The sequence below is a fragment of the Strix uralensis genome, chromosome 1 (genome assembly GCF_047716275.1).
Source record: "Strix uralensis isolate ZFMK-TIS-50842 chromosome 1, bStrUra1, whole genome shotgun sequence".
NCBI classification, from domain to species: domain Eukaryota; kingdom Metazoa; phylum Chordata; class Aves; order Strigiformes; family Strigidae; genus Strix; species Strix uralensis.
Genome location: NC_133972.1, coordinates 26,156,031 through 26,171,517, shown reverse-complemented (window position 1 = coordinate 26,171,517; position 15,487 = coordinate 26,156,031). Strand labels below are relative to the sequence as shown.

Here is a 15,487-nt window from a genome sequence, read left to right as displayed (position 1 = left end):
AATGCAATGGCTTTGGCTGGAGCTAAATTTTTATTAATTATTTGCACAAACCGTTTTACTAGAGATTGTTTACTGATACATTAACTATTCCAGAAAGCTAGCAAAACAATAAAATCAATATTAACTAGACTATCTTAGTCATTGCCAGTGGTGCTGTAGCAGGCTTAGGGTCATTTAATTCTACTTTTAGTGTAATTGTATATTTAATCCTTAAATATACCTTCCCTTGATTATCCTCAAATATACATTCCATTGATAACCTCTGATTTCATTTTCTAGATGGTCTGCTAGTGAATGGATTAACTAGTACCATCTCTGCCTAGAGATTAATTTATGTATCTAAGTCATTACAGGCCATTTACTGTGCTCTTCGGCCCAAAAAGTACTTAATCATGCAGAAGGCAAAATGCAGAGCACATGCAGAAATCCTGTAAAGTCTGTACTAAACAGTGAAAAGGGACTCTCTGTAATACTGCAAATGTTACTTTCCCACCCTGATCTGTTCTCTTTCCATTACCACACTTGGGGCTAGCGCTGTATGCTCATGGCTCTGCTCATCTCCCTACATCAATTACACAGATTTATGTCAAGTACAAAAAGCAACTAGGAAACACTAGGAACACTATGAAACAATCCACAGTCTGCTGAGACACAGATATATAAAGGAAAGGTAATACTGAATTAGAAATAATTTCTTCTATCTATCTTAGTTTCTAAAATTGCAGGAGCACTTTTAAAATTATTCCTTAGCATCTCTAACACATTCTATAATAGCTCTAAAGGCTATTACATCCTCTGTGAAGGATGAAGTATCATACTACAATGTATACTAACCTACAGATAGAAGATAACTTCAGCTTGAAAATGACTATCACCTGAAGGGATTGGACAGAAATACATAATATTTTAAAATTAAGAACTAAACAATTCAGTACCTCCTGTAAATAGCCCAGTTGAAAACATCAAGGCTCAGATCATCTAGGGGACCGAAATATCTTTAATAACCTGGATTTGACTGCCCTTGCAATCACTGTCACAATTAAAACCTGGTTTAGCAGTTAGATAATCAAAGCTAAAGTCTCAATCCTACAGAGCTAAAACTTCAATCCTATTAAAAAGAGACTTCAACATGGAGCATGTGTACAGTTTCTCATGCACACAAACGAAGGACAGTCAGGGACAAGAAAGCAAAGACAGCATAGATACCAGATCCACAGGATGGAAAGAATCAGCTGGCATGGCATTTTAAGGCCTAAAAATCACATGAAGAGAGCTAAATCACAGAAGTAGCTACTGCATGATTTTTGTAATAATTCTTAACTACACTGTTAGATCAAAACAAAATGATTCCTCCCCTCTCAGGTCCTGTATAAGAACAGCCTGTTTCCCATTTGTATTTGGCTTCCAGGGGAAGCATTTGGCCTGCAGTTATATTTTGTCAGTTCAGAAGGGGAATTCTGACACCCAAAATAACAAGTAGTTGAACTGGAACAGTAGCTCACGCATAGAAGTGATTCCCACCCTTATCCTACTTAGGCACCAAGCTTGTTACAACTGAATTTACTGTGAGACTCAATATATTAAAAGTAATTAATTTCAGCACTTCTTGAAAGGAATTTCAAAATTATAAACCCTTAAATGAAGGAAACAGCATCCCGTTTACTGCAGACTGGACACAGACCAAGTTCACATCACAGCTCTGAAGAGCGTACTCTGGAATATTCCATACCAGATTTGTCCTGTTCTGCTTTAAGGGAAAAACCCTAAATAATACCTTGAAATTGCAACATAGCTTACACCAAAAAGTCTGAAGTGGTTCACTAGGGGATGAACAAAAGTGTTTTACATTAACTCACATCAGATGGAGAATAGTTCTGTTCAGCTCAGCCCTTACCCCTGCTGCCACCTGACTGACATTCCAGGTGGACAGACCAAAACTAACCAAAAAAGGAAACTATCTAAAACTTGAAAGCTTATACCAAAAAAAAAAAAAAAAAAGTATGAAAAATAAAAGACAAAAGAGCTTGATCCAGCATTTCACTGTCAGTGGTTACTTCTTTCAGTGAAGATAACAGGCTTTAACTTCATGCTGTGCTGTACCAACTCTAAAAGAAAACTCACCTGGGAAGATGAAACAGCAACATCAAGAAAGGACATGTTAAATTGGCAAGAAATACACAAAATAATATCTGCCACAAAATCTTCTATTTTCTGAACTAGTTTAAACAATACCTCAAATCATATCCTTGCATTTGGAAGCAAGAAACAGCCTAAATAACAAAAGCAAGTGAACACCAACACATTATCCAAAGAGAATAACATTTAGCTGCTACATTATTTCACTAGGGAAGAAACTCTACATTCCTGAAACCCTGACAGTGCAACAGACCAAAAAGAAAGGGGTTACTGTAGTTATCTACGGCATCAAAACTCAACTCCAGAGCTTACTATATCCCTCAAGAATGCTTAAGTATTCAGAAAACTGCATCAGATGAGCCTTTTTATTCCAGAGAATTATAAAGATCCATGCTTCTTAAAAACGTATAAAAACACAGCGTAAGACAAGTCATTGATTTGTTAATGATGTTGCTTAATGCACTGCCGCAAAGTGTCTACATGCTGTGCTGAGAATTAACACAGCTATCACTAAACACATTCAGCCACTTGGTCATGTTGCCAGGAGACTGCTGCCACCGGCAGCCTGCTGGTTGGGAAAGATTCCTCAGCAGTCATCCCCCCCCAACATGAAAAACATCTTTTTTTTCTTTTTAAAATCACTGCCGATCCACGTACCTAAAATTATCTTTTCCTTATAAAATTTTATGATATAAGCAGCTGAGTCGGTTGTTCCTCAAGGGTAGTAATTTAATGGCTTTTTCTATTTCAGACTACAGGTCAATTCACAATTTGTTTGGTCAGTACATCTACTATATTATGGTAGCCAAAAAGCTCTCTCCCATTCCTTTGTGGTATAGCTTCTGACTAAGAGCTAGAGGTTACATCATGAAAAGTACAGATTTTTTAAAATAAAAATCTAGGCCCAGTCAAAGAAGAAATTGGAATTAACTTTGACAGTACTGATTGAGAAACCAGCACTCTCTTCTCTTAACTTCTGTAAAAGCAAGGCTCACTTCTTTTGGCAGGTATATTTTGAAAGCTGAGCCCCATTAATAGCCTCCCAACTTCTTCAGAAATGAGGCTCATCCAGTGCCTAGTTTGGGGTTTCTTAAAAGAAAATCATTAAGATAAATAAGCTTCATTTGAATTACACTTGTGGACTCCTCTTTTCTTCTACATCTAAAAGAAGCTACCAGATAAACAAAAAATCAAATCAGGGTCTTCAATGTCAAGAATTTGTCAAACAATGACATCTAGATGCATTTTCTCATTCTCTGCTGCTGTCAACACAGTTATTAACAATGTATCTGGACTACAAAACAAGTGGAGTGTGACGATTTGCAGTTGCTTTCATATATAATTGCACACACTAAGTCCTTAGCACAGTCAGTGCTTTTATACAGTTGAAAATGAACTGGCTACTCAGTGCCAAACCTAGGCTCCTGCCCTGGACGCACAACAGGCCAGAATATATTTAAAAATATGCTTAAATCCTGTACACAGAACTGCTGAAGTGTGTTAAGTCAAACACCTTTGACAACTTTGGGGGGTGTCAGACATCATCTCCTGGTTGACTACCTGGCTCAGATAACTTACCCTGTTAAGGGTGCTATGTTGCTCAAAAGAGCATAACCAATCTACAAACTTCCACTTACTGCTTCTGCCAAAACCATCATTTTCAGCTGAGCTTTTTATAACTTAAAAATCTTATTCTTTTTTTTTTTGGTCCCCTTTATTCTTCTTTTTAAGAGCTAGTGCCCCAGAGTCTCCAAATGCAGGCTGCTGCTTTCAGGAAGACTGCCCACAAAGCACCAAGGATTCTGTACTACAAACAGTGCCATGCTTCCTTGCTTACACCCATCTCTTCACAGGTACTCTCCCTTCTAATAAATCATGAGTTCCACAAGCAAAGCAGTGCCTCAAGCCACACACACAACTCAGTATTTCTCACCAGCGAGAGAAGGGGAGGAGACTGGACTTCAAAAAAAATTGTCATTTAAAAGAAGTTATAAGTGGCTTAAACTCAACTGCAAAATTATACCCTGAGATGACTTTATCAGCTGCTGCTCCTTATGTTCTTGCTGCACAGCCCACGCTTCCACATCCCATTTGACTTTACCAGGTGGTCAAGAATAAAAACATCTAAAAAAACCTAATGAAACAAATTGCAGTGTATCAGAGTAAAGTAGTAACTCCCAAAACAATATTCTTAAACAGCCTCTTGTCTTAAAAACACACAATAAGAACTGCAGTTGGCTTATCTGAAAGAAATTACACAACTTCCTAATAAAAAGCAATTACAGGTAACTTAAACATTGTGATTAATGGACACTAGGAGTAACAGAATTTGAAATTACTTTCTAAGGACAGAGCTGGAAGAGGACCAAAGTAACACGTAGCATTAAAAAAAAAAATAATCTTTATCCTTGGATTTTTTGAACTATATTCAATTCAAGATACTACAAAAGAACTGGAAAAACGAACAGCTTTATTGAAGTCCCCAGCCATTACACATTTTGTTAAAGGTGATATAATTGAATTTAAGCCATTCCAATTGCCAAAGATCATTCACTAGTAGAAAAAGGTTTCTTCATCTCTCTCAAAAACTTCTTCCCAGTTCTCCAGGTCTCACGTGCTCCAAGGTGCCCTACAATCTGTGGGGTCTCAGAGTGAAGTGTTTCCTGGTGGGCAGCACTGGTAACCGAAGCAGACAGTAGAAGCTGGAGAAGTGTAGCATGGTGAGAGACTTTCAGTGCATGAGATGCCTGATACGCAGCTGTGAGCCTCCTCAAAGAGTCGATGCTTCAGAACTGCCCTTTACCAAGTAAATGCCACAAAAGCACAAATCAACAGGCTGGTGCAGGATGATGTGGACAAGTTCTGCCCATTAACACTTAACAGGAAAAGGGGTCAGAAAACAATATAGTGTTCCAACTCAAATAACAGTCAGCTATACTCAAGAGACACTCAAGAGCAAACAGCAACATGGAAGAACAAGTATCAAACAAATGTTGTGGTCCTAGTGTCTTCTGTCTACCTCAAACCAACATAAGAAACATACAGCTTTTTCTGTCCCCAGAAGACAGAAATCTATACTGACAGTCTGTTAATTGCTTTGATGACTAGAAAAGAGACTACATTTATCATAGTCCACTGTCCAAAGTACCCGAGAAGCAAAAGCACACAGCAATATTGTCAACGTATTTTTCTAGTTTTTAGAGTGCGCTTTTGCATGAAACTTAGCATTTTCACAACTAATTTCAAAACAAAGAGGATACTATAAAGAAAAAAGTACAATAAAGCAATTAATAATACATGGGTTTGCATCGAACCAACGTCAAGTCTCAGATACAACAGAAATGGCCTACAGAGACTTAGCGGGCTTACCTCTGTATTTGGTTGTAGTGCCTGTCCGTCCTGGGCTGCCGATGGTACTATTGCCCACGTAATGTTGGCACTAGCAGACGACAAGGAGCTGAGGGCACCGTTTTTCAGTTGCTCTGTGGAGTGCGACTTGGGCCCAGGCCAACCCAGGATACCTTCTGAAGCAGAAAATGGGTGTCAACTTTCAAGAGACAGATTACAGATTTCTTCCATTTATCTCATCATTCTACTAATATAAACGAACTGCTACTTCTCTGATTCCACAGTTTTACTTTAGTAACAAAAATACTCTATGCCAATTTATCTGTGATAAATATTTTCCTTAAAATTCAGTGAAGGAAGATTTTAAAGTGTTACTCCTACCACCAGAGAGAATTATACATAAAAATTATACAATCTGGCAACACCTTGGTAATTAAACAAGTATTCTCTGTCCACTATTTTCATAGTTATTAAGTTATCCAAGTAAACCCTCCATTTCTTCTGTCTGAAATCAGAGTTTTAAGCTTAGCAGCTGTATTTTATTTCTGTCTGTACTTTTAAAAGTTCTTTCTCGATTAAGTGCTAAAATGCTTTACTCGTCCCAAGACCACAGTTTAGAAGACGTCTCATTAGAAAGATACACATTAAATATGAATCAAGTAGAACTAGCCACCAGAACAACCCTTATTTCTGGGGGCACCTGATTTCCAGGATGAGCCAGTATTTAAGGATGCCAAGACAGAAAGAACAATCAGCTAAGGCAGCTGCACAGTTGTTCCTCCCTTACTGCTCTAAAACATAGTATCAACATTCAAATCAGTATCCCTCAGCATAGGGCTTAAAGTTCAGCTATTAATTACACACTGCTATAAAATGCAGAGATGCGGATAAGAAAATCATAGCTCTTCAGTCATTACCATAATCTGTATATGAAAATACAGTTAGTGCCACAGGGAGGATCTCCTCCTCTCATCACTGACGACTTTCTAAGATGACCCATATCAACACAAAGTACATTAAAGAACAGGCACTTTATCCTCTCCATGTCACCAGGGGTTACCAGAGGTTGCCTCCTAATAAAAGTAAATGGTTTGATCTGGTGAGATATTGCTGTGTACTATTATATTAGCACTTATATTATTAAAAAATGTGGGCCATGAATCCTATAGCTGATCTCTTACCAAATTCTAAAGATAAAATAATTACAGAACATTCCTCTCATCTAAAATGGCACTAAGTTATGACGACATGACAAAACTTCAAGTCTACTTGCTTAGCCTAATTTTGTGGCACCATCTTTTGCTAAAGAAAGTATAAGCAAATAGTTAAGCATAAAATGATTTTCAAAGATCTAAGTAACCAACACAGAAAAAAATTCAAGTGGGTTTTTTTTTAAATAACATATTTCACACAATGACTCAAATTTCCCATTGCCAAAAGGAAGAACATCTTTGTGGCTCTGCCATCAGACCACATACTACAAAGCTTTTTGGGTTTCAACAATTTTGAGGACTATGCCAGCAGATGTTATAAGTCCCAATCGAGTTATGTGAACCATGTGAGAGAAGATGCAAGTATCAAAGGGTCATTTCCTTGGATTGGCTCTACACACTGGTCCTACACATCAGGAAGCCAACATCTGCCCCCCTTCCAAAGATGGAGTTAAATCAACACAACAATGTTGGTATACATAGCAAGGAACGAAGAACACAGTGACTGTAGTCATAGTATCTCTTTGCTTGCTCCTCAGGTCTTGAACAATTTGCTGCTAGGAACAAAGGATAAACCCAGATCCTCAAAACAAGCTCTGACTCAGAGGATAATCTGAAGATGGTTTTGGTAGATGCAAAATGGACTCACACTGCATGGAAGGAAAGAAACATACAATCAGCATGAACAATAAAACCAAATTGGAAAATTTCCTTGGAGGGAGTTCACATGTCTGTAAACAAATTTTTACTCTTCGTGATGTTAATTAGTATAGATTTCAAAGAGGGAAAAAAAAAGAGCAAGAAGTTAAAATAAACTTGTTTCACTTTTGAATAGCCACAAAGATTTTTAGGGAGCGTGCCTATGCTTCTTGCTCTTCGTTACTCTGCAGTAACAAATCTCAACATATTTTTCTGTTTCCTTCTGTCAAACAACTGAATATTGGATTATTGCTGCTATTTTCCTATTACAAAGAGACTAAAAACAAAGAAAATTGAACTGACTTCTCTTTGTGCCAATCTTTGAAAATAAGTCGTCTGACCATCTCCTTGGGCTATCCATTTTCTCTCTGCACACACAATCTATCTGGCCTTCACTGTAAACAATTATTTTCTTTTTTTAAAAAAATCTAATTTCTATAAATATGCACAAGAAAAAGCTCCCACTCGAATAAACACCTTGCTTCAGGGGAAGTTTTTAAGTGTGAACACTTACTTCACCATCACTTTGATATTTTTAGAAACACTATACTAATTCTCCTCTTCAGTACAAGCACACTGTAAAAAGACTATTTACTTCATCTTTCTCCACACATTTTAGAGACTCTCTTACAGAAATAGAAACTGTTAGAACTATGCGAGCATGTTTTTCTACCTGTCCCAAGGGCAATGCTACCCTCACAAAACAACAAATCTTTTCAGCTTAATCAGTTTTTAAACAGATCTGAACAACACACTATGACCTAGCCAATACCAACAGGATGCCAAGACTTAAGGTCCAAAGGATAAAGCACATCTGTTTCCTCAACACCTCTGCATATGAGAAAAATTGTTCTGTTAAATTCTGTCTGCCTGGAACTTAACTACTTTGCGGAAGAGACATATGAAATAAAAGATATTAGTCATATGTCACAGAAACCTAAATAAATAAAAAGTCAGCTCACTGAAGAAGTTGAAAAAATTCAATGCCTAGTTTCAAAGTGCCATCAGGGAACCTTTGATGATCTTTAATCTACAAATCTTACTCTGAGATATCAGCATTCTCGTATCATTCCAAGGGAGTTGCCATATGCCTAGTAATGCAGCCTACTTTTCATGCAAAAGCAAAGTACGAAGAGAGAACTCATCAGAAATAATCTTAAAATCAACTAATATCAGAATAGAATCTCTATCTAGAAAGTGAAAGGACACAACAACATGGCTCCTACTTACTCACATTATCAGTTGTACATCCAAAACATTCTCATCTGCACTAGCAGAAATTACTCTTACCACAATATAATACAGTTAGCTGTTCTCTGTCACATAGGAAATTATTTTGTTGGAATTTACTCTCTGCAGACTAAGCTGCCATCTGTAAATTACCTGATCCACTCTAATGGAGTTGCCATCTTTGCCACTTTATGGCACTCAAGATTTTCTATCACTAGTTCAATTCCTGTTCTTTTAAAGACTTCAAGGAGAAAAAAAAAATATAAAAACTGAACATATTAGGAGAAGAAAGTTTATCTTCAGAGTTGGATAACAATAGGAAGAAAGTGCTGTCACTGTCTTGTTTTTAAGCCAGAGTTTTGCTCTGTTCTCAATCGCAGCCAAAGACAGCTGACAGAAAGGTAAATTCAATCTTTATTTTGGTATATTTCATAATTCTAAAGAAATTCTCCAGAAAGGCAATCACAAATGATATAAAGGCATTCACAGCTACACAGCTAATTTACTATTTGCTTCAAAACTATATAAAGCACTACACTAATTAAAACAAAACATCTGTTTCTGCAGTAAACTACGCAAAAATTAGAAAGGACATACCAAATACACAACTAGCAAAATCAGCCAGGTCTCTTCTACCTGCATGGTGGTGTTTCTGTGGTTCCAGAAGTGAAAACCCAAGCCCGATTCCTCTGGAAATTCAGTGCACGTGTACACACAAAATGAGAGTTCTTCTAGAACACACCCAAAAATGAGCTGCTTTCCCTCTTCCCCTCAACACCAGTTGAACCCGCAGCAGACAAATCCACAAAGGCACTGGAGAATGCTTCTACATAAGGAGAGTACAGCACCCAGACACAACCTACTCTCCTTGCCCTATAGCAGTATTATAGTTCACAAAACCCCATCTATTTCAGATAGCACAATAGGCTGTATCCCTCACAAATGTCCTCAGGAGAAATGTGCTTCCCTTTCACAGGTGCACACAGCAGAAGGGAGGGAAATTCCTCCCAAAGAGAAGGCTTATCGGAGATTTTTCAGTTAAGCAAGGATGATAATTTTCTTTTGTTGGTTCTGATTTTCTAGGTACCTGATACACTTTCAAACTGCGTTTCTGCATGATAACTGATGCATGAAATATGCTTAACACCTACCTCAAGTCTATACCAAAAACCTTTCTATTTTCAAGTCATCTGGTCTTGGTTTATAAACTAAAAAAAAAACTTACGTTTTTTCCTGGCACAACTGTAAGCTAACATCTATTGATAAAACTTCTACAACATACTGTAACTATACTCTTAACAAATACCCCCAACAGTAGGCCTCGAGGAGAGACCAAGATTAGATCTGGATTCCTTCCCCTGCCAGGGATGGATGCGACAATTTTGTCTCTCTGCTGAATCCTACAGCAGGCTGAACTAGCAATAGCAAGTCGCAGCTGCACATCTGCTTTTCAGATTAGAAAAACAACGTTGTATTTGGTAATGCTGTGCAGGGACTAGAAAATAACATTACCTTCCAAAGAAAGAAAAACATACAAGGAATAATATATTAGCATTTAGATAGAACAGCAAATTATTGTGTTATTCTCCACAAAAGCAAGTCCAGTGATGATGCATTTAACATAGACCTGACTGGCCGCTCCAAATTTAGTGAATTACACCAGTAACAAAGATTATGTTCTTCCCCGCCTTCTTTCCTCACCTTTCCGTGCCCACAAGCATTGGTGCATAGGGGAGCGTAAAGCAAGAAAGAGGACCCTGCTCAATTTTCTCTCCTCCTGCCATCAGCTGCACGAGATGCAAAGTTGTCATTTATCACCAAATTGAAAGCATCTAGATTTTGTCTTTCTTGTCCATTTATTTTCTCCAAAAAGGCAGCAACAGAGAACTGCTAAAACAAAGTTCAAGTACACATGCACACACACCCCCCCCACCACCACCACCCCCAACTCCAGATTAACCTTCAATCCATTTGCTGCCATGGGAACCAAAATAAGCAGCATTTGCACCTTCAAATGAACTTCAGAAAATCCACAGTGAGGATGGGTTTGGCCTTTGTTTTTAAAAAATCCTCAGAAAAAAGAAACATTCTATGTTACACTTTGGAAAAGTGGGCAAGTGAGAAACAGAAAAATACAGGAGGGAATTCCTATCAAGGAGATGGTTTATTCAGTAAATGAATGGCTAATGTGAAATGCAGACTAAAAGAATGGATTTATCTGTACAGGCTTCTACTACAAGACAGGATTCTGCCTGCCAAAACACTAAAAAAACAGACTTAAACCACAACATAAACTGGTAAAGCTACTTTAAAACAAACATTCAAGTTTATTCTGCAGTTTGGGAGGGAAGGATGTTAACCACAGCAGTCAGTCAGCTCTGGAGATACTCTTTTGCCAAAGGATAAACAGACAAAAAAAAAATATTAGAAGTTTGAAGTGAAGACAAAAGTTTCTTCTCCACATTTTTATTTTAAAAGGTATTTGTTTCCCGTCGGCATGCTAAATGAACTCAAACTTTTAAAAAGGCACTTAATGCTGATTAGCAAATACTTTACCTGTACCTAAGTGGTCACATTCTTGGCCAGTAAGAAAATCCTTGACATTTTTCTCCCTCCTACAAAAAGAGCAAAATTCCCAAACCCAAAGAAGCTTGTATAGATGCAATCCCTCATCCTCAACTCACGTGACATGTAACTCTTTCAGCTAATAATATCCTTCTCCAGCACATTTTTCAATGAAAGAAAAAAAAAATTACAGATTTAGCCAGTGATCAACACCCATACCTCTAATAACAGCTAGAAATTAATTTGACATTACTTTAACTCAAAAGTAGAAACACAGACAGGATTTTGCTTCACTGACTATTCTTGATGCATTTCCAAAATCAACACTAACAAAAAAGACAATCACAAAACCCCTTCCTTGAAGCTTTAGAATGAAAATAAAATACATACTGACTACCCTTCAAGACAAGATTGAAGACTTCATTTTAATCTTCATGTCTGCTTGTAAGCTTGAGGTCTAAGACTGACAACTCATGAGAAACATGACAATGAAGAGGAAAAATCATGTCATCCTTAAACTATGCCCTGAAAAAATTTAAAGTCAAGACCTACAGAATCCTAGATTCAGGATAAGAGTTCACTGAACTGAATGCCAAGCTGCCTTCCTTCTACTCACATCACTGGAAAACAAAGCAACAAAAATATTTACGTGTAAAGAGACTTTTTTTTCCTGTTTAAAACAATAAAGGTTTGTAAATCTGTTTAAAATAGCTACTATTTAATTATAATCTTCATGAGTACATTCTATTAGTAGTAGGACAGAAAGTCAGCTACTTTAAGTCCTTGCTTTAGAAGCAGTAAGATTGCAAGGCCTACAGTGCACAGAGAAGTCAGCAATCCTTGCATAATCAGCCATAAAAACTTCAAGGACACAGGCAGAGCAAAGGTACAGAGAAAGCGGAGAAAGTAGATATATATCTACTTTCAGGCAGTTCTCTCTCTTTATGGCATAATAGTGAGAGCTTTTGATGCTGAAGGAAGGTAAATTCAAGGGTAAGTTCAAATCACCAAAGCTAAACCACTGATTACTTCTCACATTCCACATGAGCAGGACTGTGCTGCTTTGTTGCACTGAACTGCTTTCACAAACTGGAAGTTAGAAGCCAGAAAAGAAGTTATCAAATTCCTGTCTTAGTCCCTCTCTACAAAATTCTGTGAATCCTGCCCCACAATGCCCACTAGCATCTTGGACACTATGCAACAGGTAATGAGACAGCACTGGGATGGAAACACTTGGCAATAAACTGCACAGGGCCATCACATCTCACGGGAAAGGTATCTGAGACTTCACATCAGAGGAGCATATGACTTTCAGACTAGTAACTGTCACCTGACAGTATCAACAGGTGACAGAGTAAAGGTCATCTCTTGGTTGCACCTTCTAGGTATGAAATTTAAAAATGCACCTGGAGCACACAGAATCCAAATGACATATATTATCTCTCAGAATTATAGTTTGCTAGAAGAATACTTAAGGGTGTTAGTCTGATTAAGTATGAGTTTATGCAGCTTTGATGGCTCTGAAACTACTGACTCAGCAGAAAGGTTAAGTCTATCAAAGTATGCCTGGACAAGACTAAGTGTGTAGGAAAATCAGTAATCAAGACTTGTAGGCCAGGTTCCTTCAGGCAACTGTGCTGCATAACATGGTGCGGGGAAAATAAAATAAAATTTATTTCACAGACTCTTTCAGTCAGGGAGAAGGGACTAAATATTTCAGCAGCTTTTAGTTCCTTTTCTTTTTCTTTTAATTACATACCAAAGAATAAGCACACGTACACACTAAAGAATTAACTGTTTGCATTCAAGTTCTCACTGTTACACCAAAGATGCTGGTGTGAACCAGTGCTACAGAATTTTGATCCCTGAAAGGATTCTCATACAAGTTCAAAGTCTTAGGAGGAACAAACAGAAACAGTTATTAAATTTTATTAAGTACTTTATAGCCGTGGCTTTCTACTTTTTTTCAAAAAATATGCAATTCCCTTTCAGCAATTACTAATGTTATGCTTGCTTTCCTCTATTCTTGAGCACAGATCCTCAAAAATCATTATCAAGTCAAAATACAGACACTGATTTAACAGAAGATCATTTGGACACAGATTCAAGGACATGTACAACTCAAGTCATCTATCTCTGACAGTTCACTTAGATCACATGGACATGAAAAACAACCTTCAGGGACTTTGAAACTAGGAAGTGACTTTTCTTTGAAGGATGCTTTTCATCTTTGCTCCAAACCATTCTCCTGAAATGAAATTATATCAAAGAATTCAATTAAATGCACTTATCATTACTATTTAGATATGTGCAAGGTTTTTTGCATTTTCTACAAGAAAACCAGAATACAGAAAGTAAAAAAACCTTTTTGCTCATTTATGTTCCTTTATGAAATATATCAGAAACTGGATGTGGTGAAGTCATGATATACCATAGTATAGGTGTCAAAGTTTTTATCCTGTTTTTTTCCAATAAGCCTTTTTACACCATTTGCCTACTCTGAGCTGACCCTCTCACATTTCTATTCTCCCCACAATGGGAATTTTTCAGAGAGCTTCCTATCTAGCTGCCTCAGCAGCCCGGAGGGCACATCCTGCCCTGTAGCAAATCTACTGTAAGGACAGGCTGGGAGGGATGTTGTTGAAGCACTTGAAGAAAACATAAAAAGCCACCCCATATCCAGAGTTCTGCTGCTGATGCTCCTCTTACATCAAATCCTGCTCCTGCTCTTAGACTAGGCAGTGCAGTCTGTGTATGCAAAAACAGTGACCACCCTTTCAGAAAGCTAAAGGTCCAACTTCTGACATTACAGACAGAGACGTAGAACTGGGTGAACTGAAAAAATTGAGCTACATGGGACCGAGAGGTTCATACCTGCAGAGCTCAATGTAGGAACACAGTGTTTGACATTTTAGGCTCATAAGAATTGCCAGAGATTGTTTTTTTAAATAGCAGCATGGCAAACTCTCTCCAGATTTAAAGACAACCATGGACTGGAATAAATCAGCCTCAGCAGCACCCTTCCACGTAGAAAACTAGAAATATGATTTTCACTGTAGCATTGCATAATATTACATGTATTTTTATCAAACAAATCTGTATTGTGATTTCAATCTCAAAAAAGAAAAAAAAGCAAAACCAAGCAGGTTCTGCCCTGTCATTAAAAACATAGGCTTATCTACCTGTTCTCCATGCTCCCCCTTTCTCTTTGTCTTGCTCTCTTGAGAACCTGATTTCCCTGAGAAGACTTAGGACAACATCTTTTCATCCTCTCTTCTGATTTCAATAGATTTTGAATCTTTTCTTCGGCAAAGCAAAAAATATACTTGAGGCTGCAGAAGCTTACAAGCTGCTCCCTCCAACTTGCCGCTCTGAGGAATGGTTAATTTTGCCTGCTTCAGTATTACAATAAAAAACCCCAAGGCACATAAAATAATACCCAAGAGAGCTTGTGCTCACCTGATGACAGTGTCCTGTTATGATGCTGGCCCACTTGATGCATGCTTTGCTGTAATAGAGTCAGGCATTCTCCAAGGCAGCTCAGGGTGGCAGCAGAGGTAGCTTTTAAAAGCAGCAAGTCCTGATCCAAGGCAGAAAGGGGCCCAGAACTTGGGAGAGCTTCAATGGCTTGTACAAGATTCTTCTGTTGTCCCTCAACCTGGCTCATGATCTGTAAAGGTTCAAAAATATCTGCTGTCATATAAAATATCACTATGTAGCTGTTAAATTCTTATGGGTTGATATAGTGACTAAATGTGAAGAACTACCACAAATGGATGTTAATGTTCTGATCCATATACTTACCTACAAAAACGAAGGGCTTGAGACTACCAAAGGCCTGTAAAAATGTCAAGACTATGTTAGAGAAAATAGTCTCTTAAAATAGTAGGTTCACAGTAGGTTTAATAGCGTGACTCATACTTTCTGAAAGTCTTCGTAAAGAAAAGTATGAAAATTCTACTTCCTTCTCCATTATTAATTTAGGCTTAGATTTTCTTTCCTTTACATGGGATTTGAAACACCCAAGGAAGCCACACTGTCCCTCCTCCTTAGTTCCTACATAAAATATCTAATCACAGTTTAAGAACAAACATTTTCTGTTTCTCAAGCATCAGTAAGGAATTGTTTTTAGAAAATAAGGTAACTTGTAAGTTTATGGACATTCGAATAGGATGCAACTTAAGAGTACTTGTTTACTGTCAAATATGAAAGCAGCTGTCAAGGAGAAAGTTAATCTGTTTCTAGATTTGAACTATCCAGATGAAGACGAAATGCATGCTTGTATAGCAGATAAAAAC

General features: G+C 37.6%; 1 protein-coding gene across 2 annotated transcripts in view; it reads right to left on the bottom strand.

Moving 5' to 3' along the window:
* The window catches only part of OSBPL10 (oxysterol binding protein like 10), a 120,051-nt gene that overhangs the window by 35,779 nt on the left and 68,785 nt on the right, over positions 1-15,487 (bottom strand). For both annotated transcript variants that reach the window (XM_074860759.1, XM_074860764.1), the window contains exons 5-6: positions 14,649-14,859; positions 5,506-5,660 (exon numbers count right to left, since the gene is read on the bottom strand). In XM_074860759.1, the coding sequence (XP_074716860.1) occupies positions 5,506-5,660; positions 14,649-14,859 (366 nt within the window). The remainder of the gene's footprint in view (positions 1-5,505; positions 5,661-14,648; positions 14,860-15,487) is intronic.